The following is a 17,692-nucleotide window of genomic DNA, read 5'->3' on the forward strand; positions in this document are numbered from 1 at the left end:
ATGCATTAACCAAGTCAGCGAGCCTGACCACCCGATCCCGTTAGTCGCCTCTTACGACAAGCATGGGTTGCTGAAGATCGATTCTACCCCGGATCTTCACGGGTCCAAACGAAGAAATGCACATTCCGAAGTATGGTTGACTCGACCCGTGTCTAGACTACAGTGAACGCTGACAGCAATCTATGAATACCTCAATATCTATTTGCCACATCTTTCTAATCACCTTCCAATCGACCAAATGATCATTGATGACATCAGTGATAACAATTGTTATCGACAAAGGTTCATAACAATACTTCATTCCTTCATGTTTATCGCGTCGGTCATTTTGATGTCCTATACTTTAAGTACATGTATTACGACGCACTGACACCGTGGCTGACTTACTGACCTACTGACTTCCACTTTTTTCATCTGATGAAGATGATTTTTGAAAATATATATATATATATATATATATATATATATATATATATAATATATATATATATATATATATAAGCAAACTACAAAAAATATTACTGTAGAGCAGTATATATATATATACACACACACACACACACGTCTCACTTATGAATCAAGCACGATAATCACACACACACACACACGCGCTATATAAGTGCAATAAATCTTGGACGCGACGTTAAACCCCATTTCATTTCACCTCACCTCACCTCACCTCACCTCACCTCTAATCACCTCACCTCTAATCACCTCACCTCTAATCACCTCTAAGACCTGCCTGACACGACACGACTCCTGTTTCACAGTAGTATTGTCGAGTGGACAAAAATATAAATGGAAATTATTATATTAAACACCATGTGAAATAAGAATTATTTATATTAATTATATGTCCTATTTGCTACCAGCGCTGAAGTTTACTTAATTACGAAAACATTACACCATTTCCACGAGTGCGTATTAATACAACATATGAAGAAAGTGAACAGAGACGCATCACTTCAGGCATACCATAACATCCGCGCGAACTTAATACAGAGATATAAAACAGAGTCATTTATAAACAGCATTGTCTATACAAAGGATATATGGAAACGAACGTGTCTTGTAGAGAACACCAAAGTACCGCCTTGACACAGCCCCGCACTATAAGTCGACAGCTCAGAAGCGGGAGTAAAATCTCACCACATTTGTGTAGAGGGCCTGTCCTACAAGTTACACTGTTGCCTTGTGTTGACCCGTGAAGATCCGGGGTAGAATAGGTCTTCAGCAACCCATGCTTGCCGTAAAAGGCGACTATGCTTGTCCTAAAAGGCGACTAACGGGATCGGGTGGTCATGCTCGCTGACTTGGTTGATGCACGGTCATCGATCCCAATTGCGTGGATCGATGCTCATGATATCAATCACTGCGTTGTCTGGTCCTGACTCGATTATTTACAGACCGCCGTCATATAGCTGGAATATTGTGAGTGCGGCATTAAACAACAAACAAACCAAACAAACAAAACATCCATACTCATAACTTTTGTGGGTGAAGAATGTAGCATGCCGAAAGTTTTATAACACTGGTTCAGAATGCAGATAGAGAATTTCATTGTAAAAATTTAAACCTATTAGGACCGTTCCCAAGACGTCTGGGAGATCATTATTTGTACAAGAAGTTCTGTTTGAACGTTCACCTAAATGAACAACAAAATACACTCTGACATTGGTCAGTTGATTTCACATGTTTACAGCCTGTTCAACCATTGTCATGTTGAACAGCCATCGCGGCGACTACCCTACAGACAGACACAAATCTGCACTAAGACGATCACAACTCCAATACTTATACATATACGTAGGACAATCATAGAGCTAAGCTCGCTTTGTGGGACGTGGCCCTGGGCCCCGTTCCACAAAGCGATCTTAGCACTAAGGTGATCGTAAGTCCCATACTCTAACATAGGTTTACGATCATCGTAGCGCTAAGATCGCTTTGAGGAACGGGGCCCTGGTCGCTCCGTGTTGCAGCTGCCCCAGACCACGACCGAGAGTCCATGCAGTATTCAGTTGATTGGTTGTTGTTTAATGCCGCACTGAGCACTATTCCAGCTATATGACGGCGGTCTGTAAATAATCGAGTATGGACCAGACAATCCAGTAATTGACATCATGAGGATTAATCTACGCAATTGGAATACGCTTACGTGCATCAACCAAGTCAGCGAGACTGACAACCCGTTAGTCGCTTCAGCATTCATGAAAATCATAAACAGTAGAGTAAATATCACAGATCCACTATAAATCATACCATACATGTGGGATGAAGTTACATACAACTACACTGCCTGACAAAAGAAAGGAGACACTTGGATTTGACCAACAAATTGCAAACGTTATCAAAAAGTTACCTGGCTGAAAACAGTCGCTGAATCACTGCAAGCATTAGTTCCAAAACACAACAATGATACCTGTATGAAATGCATCACCATCCAATAAACATTTCTTGCTTGTTTCAGTTTAGCCAACGTGCCCATCAATTTGTTTGAACCACAATAAACATGACAATAGCGTGTATTTGAAACATTTAATGGCACAGAAAATATATCTAAAGACAGAATTATCATATCGCTACATTATTAAAAGTAACTGCTGCTTCATTAACTGGGGAATAAACATATCTGTTGTCAACATCGAGCTATAGGTATGTCAACTGTAGATTTGACAATGGAAAACTGAATTTGAGGTGCAACTGTAAAATGGAGTGCCTCAGCGTTGTGAAGCAATTCATATGATGTCAGATATTCGTCATATTTCCTGCCTAAAAGCGAGTAACAGCGTTCGACATCACTATTTGAAACTACCTACCTAAAACGATCGAGAAAGGAGTACAATGTATTTTTCTATAAACGTTAGCTTTCACGGTGATGTGGCTGTCGAATTAGATGTTCTTATCAGAGGTTGTTGTGATTTGAAACCTCTGATTGTCCAATCGTATGAGCATATCGTTATGGTAAGGATAAATTAAGAGGCACTCTATCTTCGTATGTGTACCGGTAAGTGAATTATTTTCGCTACTGTTAGGTAGGTGGCCCAGTCGTCTTCGGTGGCGCAATTCCCTATTGAGGGTTGCGTCCCTTAGGCGTGCCAGAAAGCCATGATCGAGGGTTCGAATTCAAGATTCGACCTGATTATGTCAGCACCATACCCATTTCTCCAAAATCACTCTGTTCTCAGTATAACTGATACACTCACTGTCTTTCACTCGATATCATAGCTGCCGTTGACCCATGGTTATTCTTGGCGTTTGCACCCTCAATGTCCTGTGAGACAAGGTATTTCATAACGTCCACGTGCCCGCCAATGGCGGCTACATGGTGGATGGTGTTACCGTCATCATCAATCAGTGATAGATCACAGCCTTGTCTCAGAAGAATATCAAAGACTCCTCTGTGCCCGAACTCTGCTGCCACCATCACTGGAGTTCTTCCGCACTTGCCTCTACTGTTCACATCAAATTTGGTATGTAAAAGAATGTAATGTACCATTTCATCATTCCCACCCGAGCAGGCCAGATGAAGGGCGGTGTTACCTTCATCATCGAAAAGTGATACGTCCGCTCCTGTGTTCCAAAGAACATCAAATACACCTTTGTGTCCACACTGTGCTGCGAGCATCACCGGTGTTCGGCCCAACTTGCCTCTACTGTTGATGTCAATGGAGGTCTCGATGAGGACATGGTGTGTCATGGCATCATCACCACCAAGACTTGCCAGATGGAGGATGTTGTTACCATCATCATCTTTGACTGAAACATCATCTTTTTGGCTCAGTAGCACGTCAAACACACCCACGTGTCCCCTTCGGGATGCGAACATGATTGGCGTCATCCCGTTTTGTCCTCTACTCTTGATGCTGAATTGTTTCAGAAGGAGAATGTCTGTGACCATAACATCATCACCTCCTGTACAGGCCATGTGAAGGACGTTGTTCCTGTGGTGATCAATGATGGACACATCGGCTCCTTTACTTACAAGTAGATCAAATAATAGCTGATTCCCCGTCCTGGCTCCTATCATCACCGGGGTAATTCCTTCATGGCCTGCCACGTTGATGTCCATTTGTATCTCTCTGAGAACATATTGCACGATCTCAACATCCCCACCAAGACATGCCATGTGAAGGATGGTGTTACCATCGTCACCAACGAGTGACAGATCAACATCCTTACTCACAAGAAAGTCAAACAAGCCCCTGTACCCTCGCCCTGCTGCTATCATCACCGGTGTCCATCCATATTGGCCCCTGCAGTTTACGTCATCACTGATGTCAACGAGGACATATTTCACAATATCAACATTACCCCCAAGGCAAGCCACGTGAAGGATTGTATTACCGTTGTTATCAACCGCTGATACATCACATCCTGCACTCACAAGCGCATCAAATGCACCCCTTTGTCCGGCCCATGCTGCACACATCAATGCTGTCCAGCCGTTGCGATTCCTTCCATCCACACGCGTATATCCTCTCGACAGGACATACTTCACCGTCTCAACATCACCTCCACAGCATGCAACATGGAGCATACTACTACCCTCGTCATCAACGCAGGATAAATCGGCGCCTTCATTCAACAGTATAGTCACCATTCTCTGATGTCCACCTAATGCTGCCACCATCACTGGTGTCCTTCCGCATTGTCCTCTGCTGTTAACGTCGACGATGTCCATGGATAAGACGTAGTTAACCATATGCTCATTCCCTCCGTTACAGGCCACATGAAGGATGTTGTCACCGCCGTAATCAACCACTGACACGTCACCCCCTTTGTTCATGATGCAGTCCAACATGTCTGTATCTCCACACCATGCTGCTGTCAAAAGTGGTGGCCAGCCATACAGGCCTCGTTTGTTGACGTTCACTGCATTCGTGGTCAATAGTTTTCTCACATTGTAAAGGTTCCCTTCTCTGCATTCATTATGGAGGATGGAATCTGACGTTAATGCTCGTATTGCATTGATGTTGTGACGTAGGACATTCATTGCGTTAATACCTGTAAATTAAGTGTTTAAAATATTAATACCATTATTTAGAAATATAAAAAAGAGAATAATTACCAGTCTCGATTATCGAGTCCATTAGGTGTAAAAGGCAAAATAGTGATGAAAATTATATGAATCTATCAGTGAAATTTAGTGTTGACACAACGTGTTCGCGACATGGGCAGGAATGAATGACAAAGAATGAAAAGAAATTAATCTATTCAATTGGCTGTGATGATAAACGAAGCTCATGGACACTGTCACCGTGTCACGCATCATTTAGTTACTCTTATAATAATGTACACTGCATATATGCAACAATGACAGATAAAGAGTCAGGTGAGGCAGAATAGTATGGCATCGTCAATAGTAAGTAGAAACTTTAATACATTTACACTAGATAAAATATAAACGACATACCTGAGCCGTACACAATCTGCCGTCTCTACTGACAGTGAGTTACGATGATATCTATGCACGTGTGAGACACACGTTGCTGATAGAAGGCAGTGCATTGAAATCGTTATATGCATGCTTTTAAAACGCCTTTGTGTTGGCAATTCTAAAGTTTGAAATAGTAGGTTTTAGCCTGTTGCAACATGAAAACATGGTATCAATAGGGTTGAGTTTTCGTTGTAGTATTGGTGTAAAGGTTGCGTCAATAAGTACTGCTGTGCTATGTTGTGCAGTATACAGTATGGATCTGTTGTTACCTTGATAAGGTCATAGGACTGAGCATGATATTGTGTTAGATGATCTTATATGTAAGAGGGTTCAGGATGTGAGCTCAGGCAAAAAAGGTTGGATACACGTGTCGTTGTTTGTTTGTTTGTTTGTTTAACGCCGCACACGAAAGTATTACAGCTATATGACGGCGGTCTGTAAATAATCGTGTCTAGACCAGACAATCCAGTGACACGTCATGAGCATCGATCTATGCAAATGGGATACGATGATATGCATCGACCAAGTCAGCGAGCCTGACCACCCGATCCCGTTGGTCGCTTTTTACGGCAAGCATGAGTTGCTGAACCCGTAGTCTACACCGGATCTTCACGGGTGTCTCGTTATTAGAATACGTGACCAACATTTGACAGTAAAGACCATGAATAGTACTTCTCATGGTAAGGGGCGAGCCTGTTGACAAGTTATGTCATGTATACCGTGTACATAATGACGTGCATGTTACGGGGTGAAGTGAGGTGAAATGGGGTTCAACGTCGCGTTCAAGATAATTGCGCTCGTGTGTGTGTGTGTGTGTGTGTGTGTGTGTGTGTGTGTGTGTGTGTGTGTGTGTGTGTGTGTGTGTGTGTGTGTGTGTGTGTGTGTGTGTGTGTGTGTGTTTTGTGTGTGTGTGTAATATAAGTGCAATGATCTTGGACGCGACGAATAACCCCATTTCACCGCCTTCAGCCATTTTGAATTCTTGCATAATTATTTATTTTTATTATGTATTACTTATGTACAGTAAACTACGGTTATAACGAACTCAAAGGGACCACTAATTTTAGTTCGTTATAACCGTAGTTCGTAAGCACATATACATCAAATGGCCGGGACTAAAAATATGTTCGTTATACCCATCAGTTCGTTATAAGCATGTTCGTTATAAACGTAGTTTACTGTATTGTTATCTATGTATTGTAGTTACTCTGACGGGTAGTTATTAAAACACTTAGGTTGCTATGGTGACTGGGCAATTATTACTGTTCAGTGGGTAGATGAAAGTCCTGCATATGCTCACGTAATCTCTGGAGCGCCTCCGTGGTGTAGTAGGTAGTGCCTCTGCCCGGAGAGCTTAAAGTCGGTGGTTCGATCCCCGGCCGCGTCATACCAAGAGATAAAAGATGGTACTTGTTGTTACCCTGTCTGGCGCTCGGCATTAAGGGGCTAAAACAAGGACTGGCCGGCTCGGAGTCGGTACACTACGTCTGAGTGGGGTATCCGTGTTAAACTGTTGTATCTTAGTGGGCTCACATCATAAACCTCGCATTAGTCTGGACTAGTACAATCAGACACGCACACATACACGTATACGCACATCGCTATATAAATGCAATACTATTGAATGCAACGTTAAACCCCAATTCACCTCATCTGATGTCATGTGGTCGTTTTGCCATTGCGATATGGGTGTCCGAGAACCCTTAGGGTCTCACCGAAACAGGTGCGGTCGGGTAGCCTAGTGGTTAAAGCGTTCACTCGTCACGCCGAAGACCCGGGTTCGATTCCCGACATGGGTACAATGTGTGAAGCCCATTTCTGGTGTCCCCCGCCGTGATATTGCTGGAATGTTGCTAAAAGCGGCGTAAAACCATACTAACTCACTCACTCACTCACTCACCGAAACAGATACAGTGGAGATAATGAGACACTTTAATGCCATACAGAAACGTAAGAGGGCTGTTTACCCGTTAATGATAGTGAATATAAAATAGAAGAAAGATGGTAATTGTAAATATATATGCCTAGCCATGAATTCGACCTTCTAACGTGGCAACTCATAAGTAATTGGAAAATCAGTACATTTATTTAACATTCGTGCACTTACGTTTGTGTCTGTTCAGGACCCTTCAACGTTTGTGTCTGTTCAGGACCCATCAACGTTTATGTCTGTTCAGGACCCATCAACATTTATGTCTGTTCAGGACCCATCAACGTTTGTGTCTGTTCAGGACCCATCAACGTTTGTGTCTGTTCAGGACCAATCAACGTTTGTGTCTGTTCAGGACCCTTCAACGTTTGTGTCTGTTCAGGACCCTTCAACGTTTGTGTGACATGTGTACAACGTGTGCCGGTAACCGCTGATGCATTCACTTGCAAACTTGACACCACGGGTATGAGGCATGAATAAGGTATATGTGATATCTAGGAATGTAGATAACAGATCCGGAAAATCTTCAAGGATGTCAAGTGAAATTGTGATATTCATGGCCCTCACTTCCTGTAAAAATAAACAATTACAATTCTATTTATGTAAAGGACAACACGCGATGAGGAAAGTGTGTGGGGAGCCATATTGACAAGGAAACTGATCGTTTAGGCCGTTACAAATTGATGACTTGTTTGACGGAATATTGGCTACTTGCTAATAGTATATAGACCGCCTCCGTGGTCTTGTGGTAGAGCGTCCGCCCTGTTTGAAGCCTGTTTCTGGTGTCCCCCCACTTTATAAACGGCATAAACCGCCGGAAACCCATACTAACTCTCATATGACAAACACACAAATTCAGCCATTAGCAAAGAGAGTTATGCCCCTTTAACTGAAGCCTCTTCTTGTTAGTCAACACCAGGAAAACAACACTTGGACTTTCTGACTGGTATGGGGTAAACAGCTTCATACGTCTTCACTGGCAGGCCCAGCAACACAAGCCAACACATACAGCTAGCGAGGAAATGCTGTTCAAACCCACAGTATGTTTATTCCGGCTATATTACAGCAGACTAGATAATAAAAAACATCACAGCTTGATAAGAAAAGGTTTTGATTATCCACCGAAACAAGATTCCATTGGGCATAGAAAGCAAAATAGCAGTGAAAATTATGTGAATGGACACCTGTGAATGATAGCAAAAGCAAACTACGATCCAGTATAGCATGCAGTTACTTCCCTTTACATGCACACTGCTTTACTGTGCATCTCGTGTTATGGTCATGGCAGCAGTAGGAGTTTGTATGTTTGTTTATGTAGGGAGGCCCTTTCCCGGGTTGATGGTACGCGACTGTTTATTTGCTTACATACCAGTTTGAACATGCAACAAGAACAAAAACTATATATGAGCATGATATCATGAGCATCATGGGATCGATGACATGCATCAGCCAAGTCAGCGAGCCTGAGCACCTGATCCCGTTAGTCGCCTCCTACGACAAGCATCGTCGCCTGCAAGCATGGGTTGCTGAAGACCTATTCTACCCCTGATGTTCACGGGTCTAAATGTCAACACTTATGGAATAGCATAATTTCACTAAATGTCCTGTGGATGACATACACGTGAGGAGAAAGGGAATTCACTCGTCTGTCATATTGGGATGACATCTTCATTGCCTACACCTCGGTAATAATAAGTTTCGACCACAATATTGCTATCCTCATCAATACATTGTATTTGGCGAACAAAGCCATAATCTTTGACATCGAGATATGAGCATGACAGACACTATGCCCGTGGCACTTATCTATTAATAGTCATTTCCATTTCAAGATGTCATATCATGAAAGTGTCCTAGTCAAGGTTATTGACTCCACTTGTCCCGCTGTGATATGACAGTTGTTGACTGTGATGTGAAATGCCGATTAAGTATTATTTCCCCTTGCTTGGGAATAAATACACCATAAACATATATATATATATATATATATTGTCAACAGGCATCAATTGTATATCAACATCATTACAAGCTATGCAGTGAATGAGAACCAAAAAAAGAAGATATTGTGGCCACAGTTTGGATGGGGTCACTTGTTCAGTATTCGATCAACCATCAAGACTGAAATCAGCACACGAAACTCCCTTTAATCCTCCAGAATGTTACAATTGTCAGTCTGTATTGTGTATTCCCACCACAGGAATCAATGGACGGCCGACCTCGACCATGAGAATAGATGTGATACGTCTGATCACAAGAAATGGGATTCAACACCATTCCTCTCAGAGGGCCTGTTCTAACTGATCCTTGTTATAAGGGCGACCTGGTCGTGCTCTAATCTGACGGTTAGTACAACAGGGTATAGAGAATGGTCAATGTAATGCTGTCCAGTGATGTTTCCTTCCAAAATCACCAAATCTGTCTTGACTTGACTACAGAAGCATTGACAGGATTAATGATGCAGCATTGCAGGACTAATGATGCCGCATTGACTTGGCTACAGATGCCGCCTTAACAGGACTAAGGATGCCGCATTGACAGGGCTATAGATGCTATAGGAAGTCCCTCCCTGGTTGAGCGCGTCATAGCGGCAGTGACTACTGGTTGGTGAGCCTACTACTACCACTGCATGGTCCTTATAGGGACTTATTAAGGCATTCCCTTGGGGGCGGGCACGGGGAGGCTGAACGTGATACGCTTTCTTGCATTGGCGGTAGGGTAGCCTGGTGGTTAAGGCGGTCGCTCGTCACACCAAAAGCCCGGGTTCGATTCTACACGTGGGTACAATGTGTCAAGTCCGTTTGTGGTATCCCCCGTGATATTGCTGGAATACTGCTACGAGAGGCCTACAACCATAATTACTCACGAACTCACTTATAGACAAATAAAACTCTGGTCAGTGACATACGCATCTGCGTATCTACCTAAACGTGTTCTGAAGGCATTGATATGGAATACTGTAGGGACATCCTCGCGATAACGCGATCTCGGCCTATGACAAAAGCATAAAATTCCAAAAGTGCGAGAACGCGAGATTTACCCAACTCGCGATCTCGACCTTTAGAAACAACCAAATATGCCAAAAGTGCGAGAATGCGAGAACGCGAGAATGTCCCTTACAGTATTCCATACACTGACACCATTTACTTAATCACATTATCTATATACTACTCGTGTGGCGTCTGGTGACATAACAGGAAGTTCATCCAGAAAAGAGAAACCTAATGAACCAGGCAATAATTCCTGAATCAACGGATAAAAATCAATATTTTATACAAATAATTATCAAAACTGTCGTAGTGATTGATAGTTAGGCGTAAGGATTGGTCTTTCATTAGTCAAAAATATATTTACTTTTATATCGTGAAAATGTTCACATATGATTTAATTGTATCAACAAATAACGCCCCTCATTCGTGTCAGGATCGGTTCGAATTCCCTTCGATATATTGCAATACTATTACAGACCTAGAATACTGCAAGTTGCTTCAAAATTGTGTTCTCCATTTACACAAATACATGTACAAGTGTTAATTCTTACGTATTTAAACCTGCATGTGTTGTGCCTGCATCCCACATACATTTTGTATTATTTTTGGCCTTGAATTAATTGTAAAAAATAAATGAAAAAATAAAAATAGATTTTTGTCCGCGAGTTTTTCTGTCTCAAAGAGCCAAATGGAATCAACTGCCGTGAAAAAGAAAGTATACACCTGAAAATTAGATTCAACCAAAAAATTACAAACGTTATCAAAACGTTACTAGCCTGAAAACAGTTGCCGAAACACTGCAAACTTAAATTCCTAAACCCAACTATAATACCCGTATCACATTCATCACCATCGAAAAACAATTTCTTGTTTGTTTCATTTGTGTATACTTTCTACTGCACAGCAGTTGACTATTACTGAATGCCCAGCAAGATTGGATTACGATGCATACAGTCTGTAACTGTGGATGTGGTTGTTTGTTATTCCATTCGCTTCTTGAAAATTGATATGGAGACCTTTGTTAATTTCAGTTCATTGAAACCTACCCTGCACATGTAATGAAAATAAAGCCCACAGCCCGACAAACCATTCGTGACCAACTCGTGTTATTCCGGGACAAGCCGAATAGCGATCTTCTTGCAGGTTACGGAAAGGGGCGAGTGGTGACGAATGCCCGACAAACGACAAAGGTATTTTACTACCGCTTCTGTGTTCCAAGGGAGACTACTCTTGTATTACTAATGATACTTAAGTTATTGCGTGAACTCCCCACAGCAAAGACAACAGGTTTTTAAACTCAGTTTTAGAAGTCTAAATTCCAGGGTGTTGAAATGTTGAAAAATAAATGCGACCGTGACTACCCAACCACCATTTTAGTTCCAAGGGTTTCGCGGGACATTCTGCCTCGTCGTCACATTAAGGATGTGTGCATGTTGTACAGTGAGAGATTGCATTTAATGATCAAAAGAGCTAACAAGCAAATAAAACATATGGATACAAAACGATGTTTTGTTTTGGTTGTTTGTTTGTTGTTTAACGCCGCACTTAGCAATATTCTAGCGGTCTGTAAAATAATCGAGCCTGGACAAGACAATCCAGTGATTGACATCATGAGTATCGATGCACGCAATTGAAATTGATGACATGCATCAACCAAGTTAGCTAGCCTGACCAATCGATCCCGTTAGTCGCCTCTTACGATAAGCATAGTCGCCTTTTACGGCAAGCATGGGTTGCTGAAGACCTATTCTATCCCGAAATCTTTACGGGTCACAAAAAGTTGTAATATCGTCAGTATGCCTTGAAACACTATGTTAATTAAATGAGTGATATTTGTAATATTTTAGTAATATTTTACAGTGATATATTTCAAAGAATGGAATATCTGTTCTCGTTGCGATATCATGTGACGTTTCGTTTAACTCACCCAGGCATCACGCTTTTTGACGCGGGCTCGCTTTCTCACTCACTCACTCACTCACTCACTCACTCACCCACTCACCCACTCACTCACTCACTCAGATGAAAACGACATTGTGGAAATTTAAACGTTCATGGAAAGTGAAACTTGCATGCAGTGTTCCGTTCACACGCACACTGACATGGTCGTGAATCGTTTGTAGTTGCACTACAAAGCGGCGGTCTTTTCGGGCATTGCGTTACACGAGGCGATGTTCACGCCACACGTGGGGTGGGGAGAGTTCCACTGTTTGGTGCTGGAGACTCATTCCCAAGTATTGTAGACTTGATTTGAAGTTTTCCAATATTTCTGTTTCAGAATCTGTATGACAAACCAAAGTTGCAAAACTTCGGTGAAAGGATCCGATTGTCGTGGACCCGTCCTCGGTTATGATTCATCTACAACTGAGAAGCAGAGATACACTAAAGTACTGTAAAACCTCACTCACTCACTCACTCACTCACTCACTCACTCACTCACACTCACTCACTCACTCACTCACTCACTCACTCACTATTTCCTGCGATCACATACTCAGTGCATTCCTTATGCAAGTCTACCTGTTTCTAAGGCGATTTTGATTATTTGGTTTACAGATCGCCAAACCTAAAAATTTGGAATGCAAAATAAAAGTATCATTCCAGTTTGTTATTGCCTGATAATCACCCTTATGAAAAAATCACAACCACAAGTATTCCGTCTGACTTAGATAAGTTGTTTCTGCTCAATGATGTGTAATTTGTTAGCTGACAAGTATGCATAGCTTCAGCAGTACCCCAAGCGGTGTTTTGTACCCTTCTGAACACTATTAAGTTATCATTCCGGTCAAAAGAAGAAAATAGAGAATTTTATATTTTATTCATCCTACTGATACTTACAAAAACAAAAATAATTGATGAGTCTAATTTAAACCAAATCTAAGTTTTAAAAAGAGGCCTGTCAAACGTAAAAGCTCGTCTTTATTCAGCTTCTGGCTGCACTGGAGCGGTCGGGTAGCCTAGTGGTTAAAGCGTTCGCTCGTCACGCCAAAGACCCGGGTTCGATTCCCGACATGGGTACAATGTGTGAAGCCCATTTCTGGTGTCCCCCGCCGTGATATTGCTGGAATATTGCTAAAAGCGGAGTAAAACCATACTCACTCACTCACTCACTCTGGCTGCACTGACTGCTTGGTCATGTGATACTACCGGTGCATGTATAGGTACATTTGATACTTCCGGTCCATTTAGTCATAATAATGGCAGTCAGTATATAGTCCAAAGTGAAATCTACAAAGAGGTCGCAAATTGCAAATTTAGCTTTTATCCTTTTTGACGAAATGTTTCAACTTCCTTTGAAGATTCTGTTCAAAAAGGCCAGATTATGCAAATATGGATTATAGGACATATCCCTAGGCAACGCACTACTGAGTGGTCAAATAGAAGATGACATTCTCCTTCTTCGCTTGACCCCAAGACTGAGTCAAAGACACGAATACACGTTTAATAACCACAGATCGTGAAGTGAATTAACTTACATATTTACTTTTGTCAGCAGACAACGATTATACCACTGAGTCTGATTACTATACAACTATAAAGAAGCACACCGTGGACTCGCGTTATAACGAAACTATTACTATGGACACCCTGGGGGTAATGGACTTGAATCTCGAAGATACCAGAGACATGAGATCGGTGCCCTAGGAACAGGGTATAGTTGTACTGTGGACAAAAAAGTAAGCGAATATTTTGTTGAGATACATATTTTTGTAGTGAAAACTGTGCACTCAATTTAAAAAAAACATATTCATGACCCCAAACATTTTTTGTTCAGTATTCTTCGGGCTAAAAGTAATTTCGCGATAAATCACCTCGAAGGATCCGGTTCGAATCCCTTCATTGGTACAATGTATGAAGCCCTATTTCTAGTGTCCCCAGTCGTGTTATTGCTGGAATAGTGCTCAATACGCCATAAACCCCACCCCACTCACTCACTCACCACTACCCGTGAAGATCCGGGGTAGAATAGATCTTCAGCAATCCATGTTTGCTGTAAAGACGACTTTGCTTGTTGTTAGAGCCGACTAACGGGATCGGGTGGTCAGGCTCGCTGACTTGGTTGATGCATGTCATCGATCCCATGATGCTCATGATATCTATCACTGGATTGTCTGGTCCAGACTCGATTATTTACAGACCGCCGTCATATAGCTGGAATATTTCTGAGTGTGGCGTTAAACAACAAACAAAACAAACAGAACTCAGACCACCACAAGCCAGGTGCGGGGACAATGTTCTTTATTCCCCAGGTGTACGGTGTTACTCAGTAACGCCTCCCGCCATGGGACATTATGATGGATACACCAGGGTACCCACACCTAGAGAAACAGGAACGCTGGCAAATTTCGAACTGTGGGGTAGAGAATGTTTGAAATTCGTAGATAAGACCTCTAATTAACAAAATATTGCCCAGCGCGGCATTAATCAAACAAACAAACAAACACGCCATTTACTCTCATGAAATGTTTTACATCAATGCAGTATCCTCAGACCCACGCGGCAATGGTAATCCTAATTGAATAAACTGGTGCTTGAACTTATTTAAACCCTGTAATAGACCGCCTCCGTGGTCTAATGGTAGAGCGGAAGGTCCGGGGGTCCGATCCCCGACCGCGTCATACCAAAAGACGTTAAAAGATGGTACTTGTTGTTACCCTGTCTGGCGCTCAGCATTAAGGGGCTAAAAGAAGGACTGGTCGGCTCGGAGTCAGTATGCTGTGTCTGAGTGGGGTATTCATGTTAAACTGCGGCATGGTATCTCAGTGAGCTAGCACTAAAATCGGCATCAGTCCGGACTAGTACAAGCAGCCACACACACGCGCGTCGCTATATAAGTTCAATAATCTTGGACGCGACGTTAAACCCCACTTCACCTCACCTCACCAGGAAATGCGACCCGTGAACATCCGGGGTAGAATAGGTCTCCTGCAACCCATGCTTGCCGTAAAAGTCGACTATTATTGTGGTAAGAGGCGACTAACGGGATCGGTTGGTCAGGCTCGCTTATGCTCATGACGTCAATCACAGGATTGCCTGACCGCCGTCATATAGCTGGAAAATTGTTGAGTACGGCGCTAAACAACAAACAAACAAACCAGGAAGTGCAACTGCTCAAGCCAGCAACATAGACTGTTTGTCTGGATCTGCATACCCAGTCTCAGACTGAAGGGTCGATGTTTGTTATCACAGTGTCGTGGAAAACACAGTTGTACTACCATGCCAATTTCACCGTCACTTGCGAAGCGTCTGTATAAAATAAGTGTTTACATAAATCTAAACATTCAAAAAAGATTCGTGTTATTAGCACGAGTCGATTACTATCGTCAGATTGTTGACATATTTTGGCAGAACGCGAGCAACTGAGACATATGCCAGATCATTATGGACATCAACGTCTGCAACGTCATCTTCCATCCTAGGCTACATATCTGTCGTGATTTCGGGGAAGATTAGGTCCCAAATACCCCATGCTAAGAAAAGATCGAGTGTGGTGTCTTTCAGATATTTGCACGCGTACATTCTAGCTAATCTTAAGTCCCGGGCAAAAGAAAGTTTTCACCCTGTTTGAAGGTGGCTAAAAAATAAACAAGCTAAATGGAAAGAGGATGGTGGTGTATTTGATACGGGTATCATAGCTATGTTTTTGACCTTACGTTTGCAGTGTTTTGGCGAACGTTTCAGCCTAGTAACGTTTTGATATATTTTGTAATTTTTGGATCAAATCCAGTTTTTGTATACTTTCGTTTGTCCCGCAGTTTATAAAGGTAGTCAATGCAATATGGTGTTATACTGCTGCGTTACGTCACAAATATGATGACGTTACAGTTGTTTAACTTGTGGGTTTGACATTTCAAATATATATACTTTGTTTTAAATAACAGTGGATTGTATGAAAGGGAATATACGCCCAGGCCGTCGTTACATAGCTGAAATATTGGGGAATGTGGCGGTAAACAAACACTAGAACAATATATTAACTTTAGAGTCGTTTCTTTGTTGGGGCGTTTCATGTGTTTTCTTCATTTATTTTCTTCACAAAATAATTAGTAATATATGCGGAGTGTTATCTGACAATTAGAGACGGTTTTAAAGACTAACCTAGAAAACGTTTACGAAGAAATTACGCATTTCCGGCCAAAAAAGGAATTAATAAAGTCCCGGGCGTTTCGAGGAGGTAATGTTGTATGAAAATATTTTGCCATAGAATTAACACCAAAAATGAACTGTTCATCGGACTTGCTGGATATCCTAAAATATTAGTTGTAAAAACAATTCTTCGGCTTCTCCTTATAAAGACAAATATTTAATATTTTGGAGCAGTGACCGAAAAATACCATCTCTCAAACAAACAGACCATATTCACTCATGGTTTGGGTTTCTTTAAAAGACTTCCAGTTTACACCGACTGTGACATTGTTAAGTCATGTTCACATACTTTAAGAGTAGTGAGTGAGTTAAAGTTTAACGTCACATCGGCAATATTTCAGCCATATCGTGACGAGACTTTAAGAGTTAGTGAGTTTGGTTTAACGCCGATTTGAACAGTATTCCAGTTATATCGCGGCGTGTCAGTTTAATGTGGGAAGGAAGCCCGAAGTGGTGCAGGTCTCAGACGTTTACCGATTTGGTGAAACCCATGAGCACTGGTATGGTGCTGACAAACCTAGAAACAACATCGGGGCGAACAGATACTTTAACCAACAGGTGCTCTTTAGAAACTGATAATGCCCCTTTCGCGAATTAAGACTTGCCCTGCGTGTAGAGCTGCATCTAGAAACCCAGAAACTGTTTATAAGGGCGGATCCAGCATTTTTGAAAGGGAGGGGTCCAAAATATCAAAATATCCTCTCAGTCAGCTTAAGTGCCTACAACTTACTGTTACATTTGGGTTTCAAAGGGTGGGGGCCCTGGACATACAAATTATTGTACTGAAGCAACGTGCATACGCGCGCGCGTGTGTGTATGTGTGTGTGTTTTGCTACTTGTACTAGTCCGGACTAATGCCAGTTTAACATTGCTTGCCCACTGAGATACTATGCCACAGCTTAACATGAATACCCCACTCAGACACAGTATACTGACTCCGAGCCGACCAGCACTTGATTTCTCCAATTAATGCCGAGCGCCAGGCAGGGTAACAACAAGCACCATCTTTCAACGACTTTTGGTATGACCCGGCCGGGGATCGGCATTAATTGGAGAAATCTCTCTATCCACCAGACCACGGAGTTGGTCGTCTGATTCTGTTACGATAGCCTAACGCGTGTGGGTCGTTGGTCAGGCAAACAACAACGCACTGGTCAAGACGCGAGTAATATCTGGCCGGTGACATAAAGC

General features: G+C 42.2%; 1 protein-coding gene across 6 annotated transcripts; it reads right to left on the reverse strand.

Moving 5' to 3' along the window:
• Positions 1-2,923: 2,923 nt before the first annotated feature.
• On the reverse strand, positions 2,924-7,881 carry LOC124150685 (ankyrin repeat domain-containing protein 50-like). 6 transcript variants are annotated; one of them, XM_046522723.2, is made up of 2 exons: positions 7,734-7,881; positions 2,924-5,004 (listed from the first exon to the last, which is right to left on the reverse strand). In XM_046522723.2, exon 2 carries the CDS (start codon positions 4,991-4,993, stop codon positions 3,200-3,202), a length of 1,794 nt encoding a protein of 597 aa, XP_046378679.2. In that variant the 5' UTR covers positions 4,994-5,004; positions 7,734-7,881; the 3' UTR covers positions 2,924-3,199. The 6 variants fall into 6 exon arrangements, with proteins under 6 accessions (XP_046378679.2, XP_046378653.2, XP_048238452.1 ...); XM_046522697.2 differs by having other exon boundaries at positions 7,653-7,881; XM_048382495.1 differs by having other exon boundaries at positions 7,572-7,881.
• Between the last annotated feature and the right edge of the window lie 9,811 nt (positions 7,882-17,692).

Source organism: Haliotis rufescens, unplaced genomic scaffold, assembly GCF_023055435.1.
Source record: "Haliotis rufescens isolate VD_foot unplaced genomic scaffold, xgHalRufe1.0.p SCAF_4, whole genome shotgun sequence".
Classification (NCBI taxonomy): Eukaryota; Metazoa; Mollusca; class Gastropoda; order Lepetellida; family Haliotidae; genus Haliotis; species Haliotis rufescens.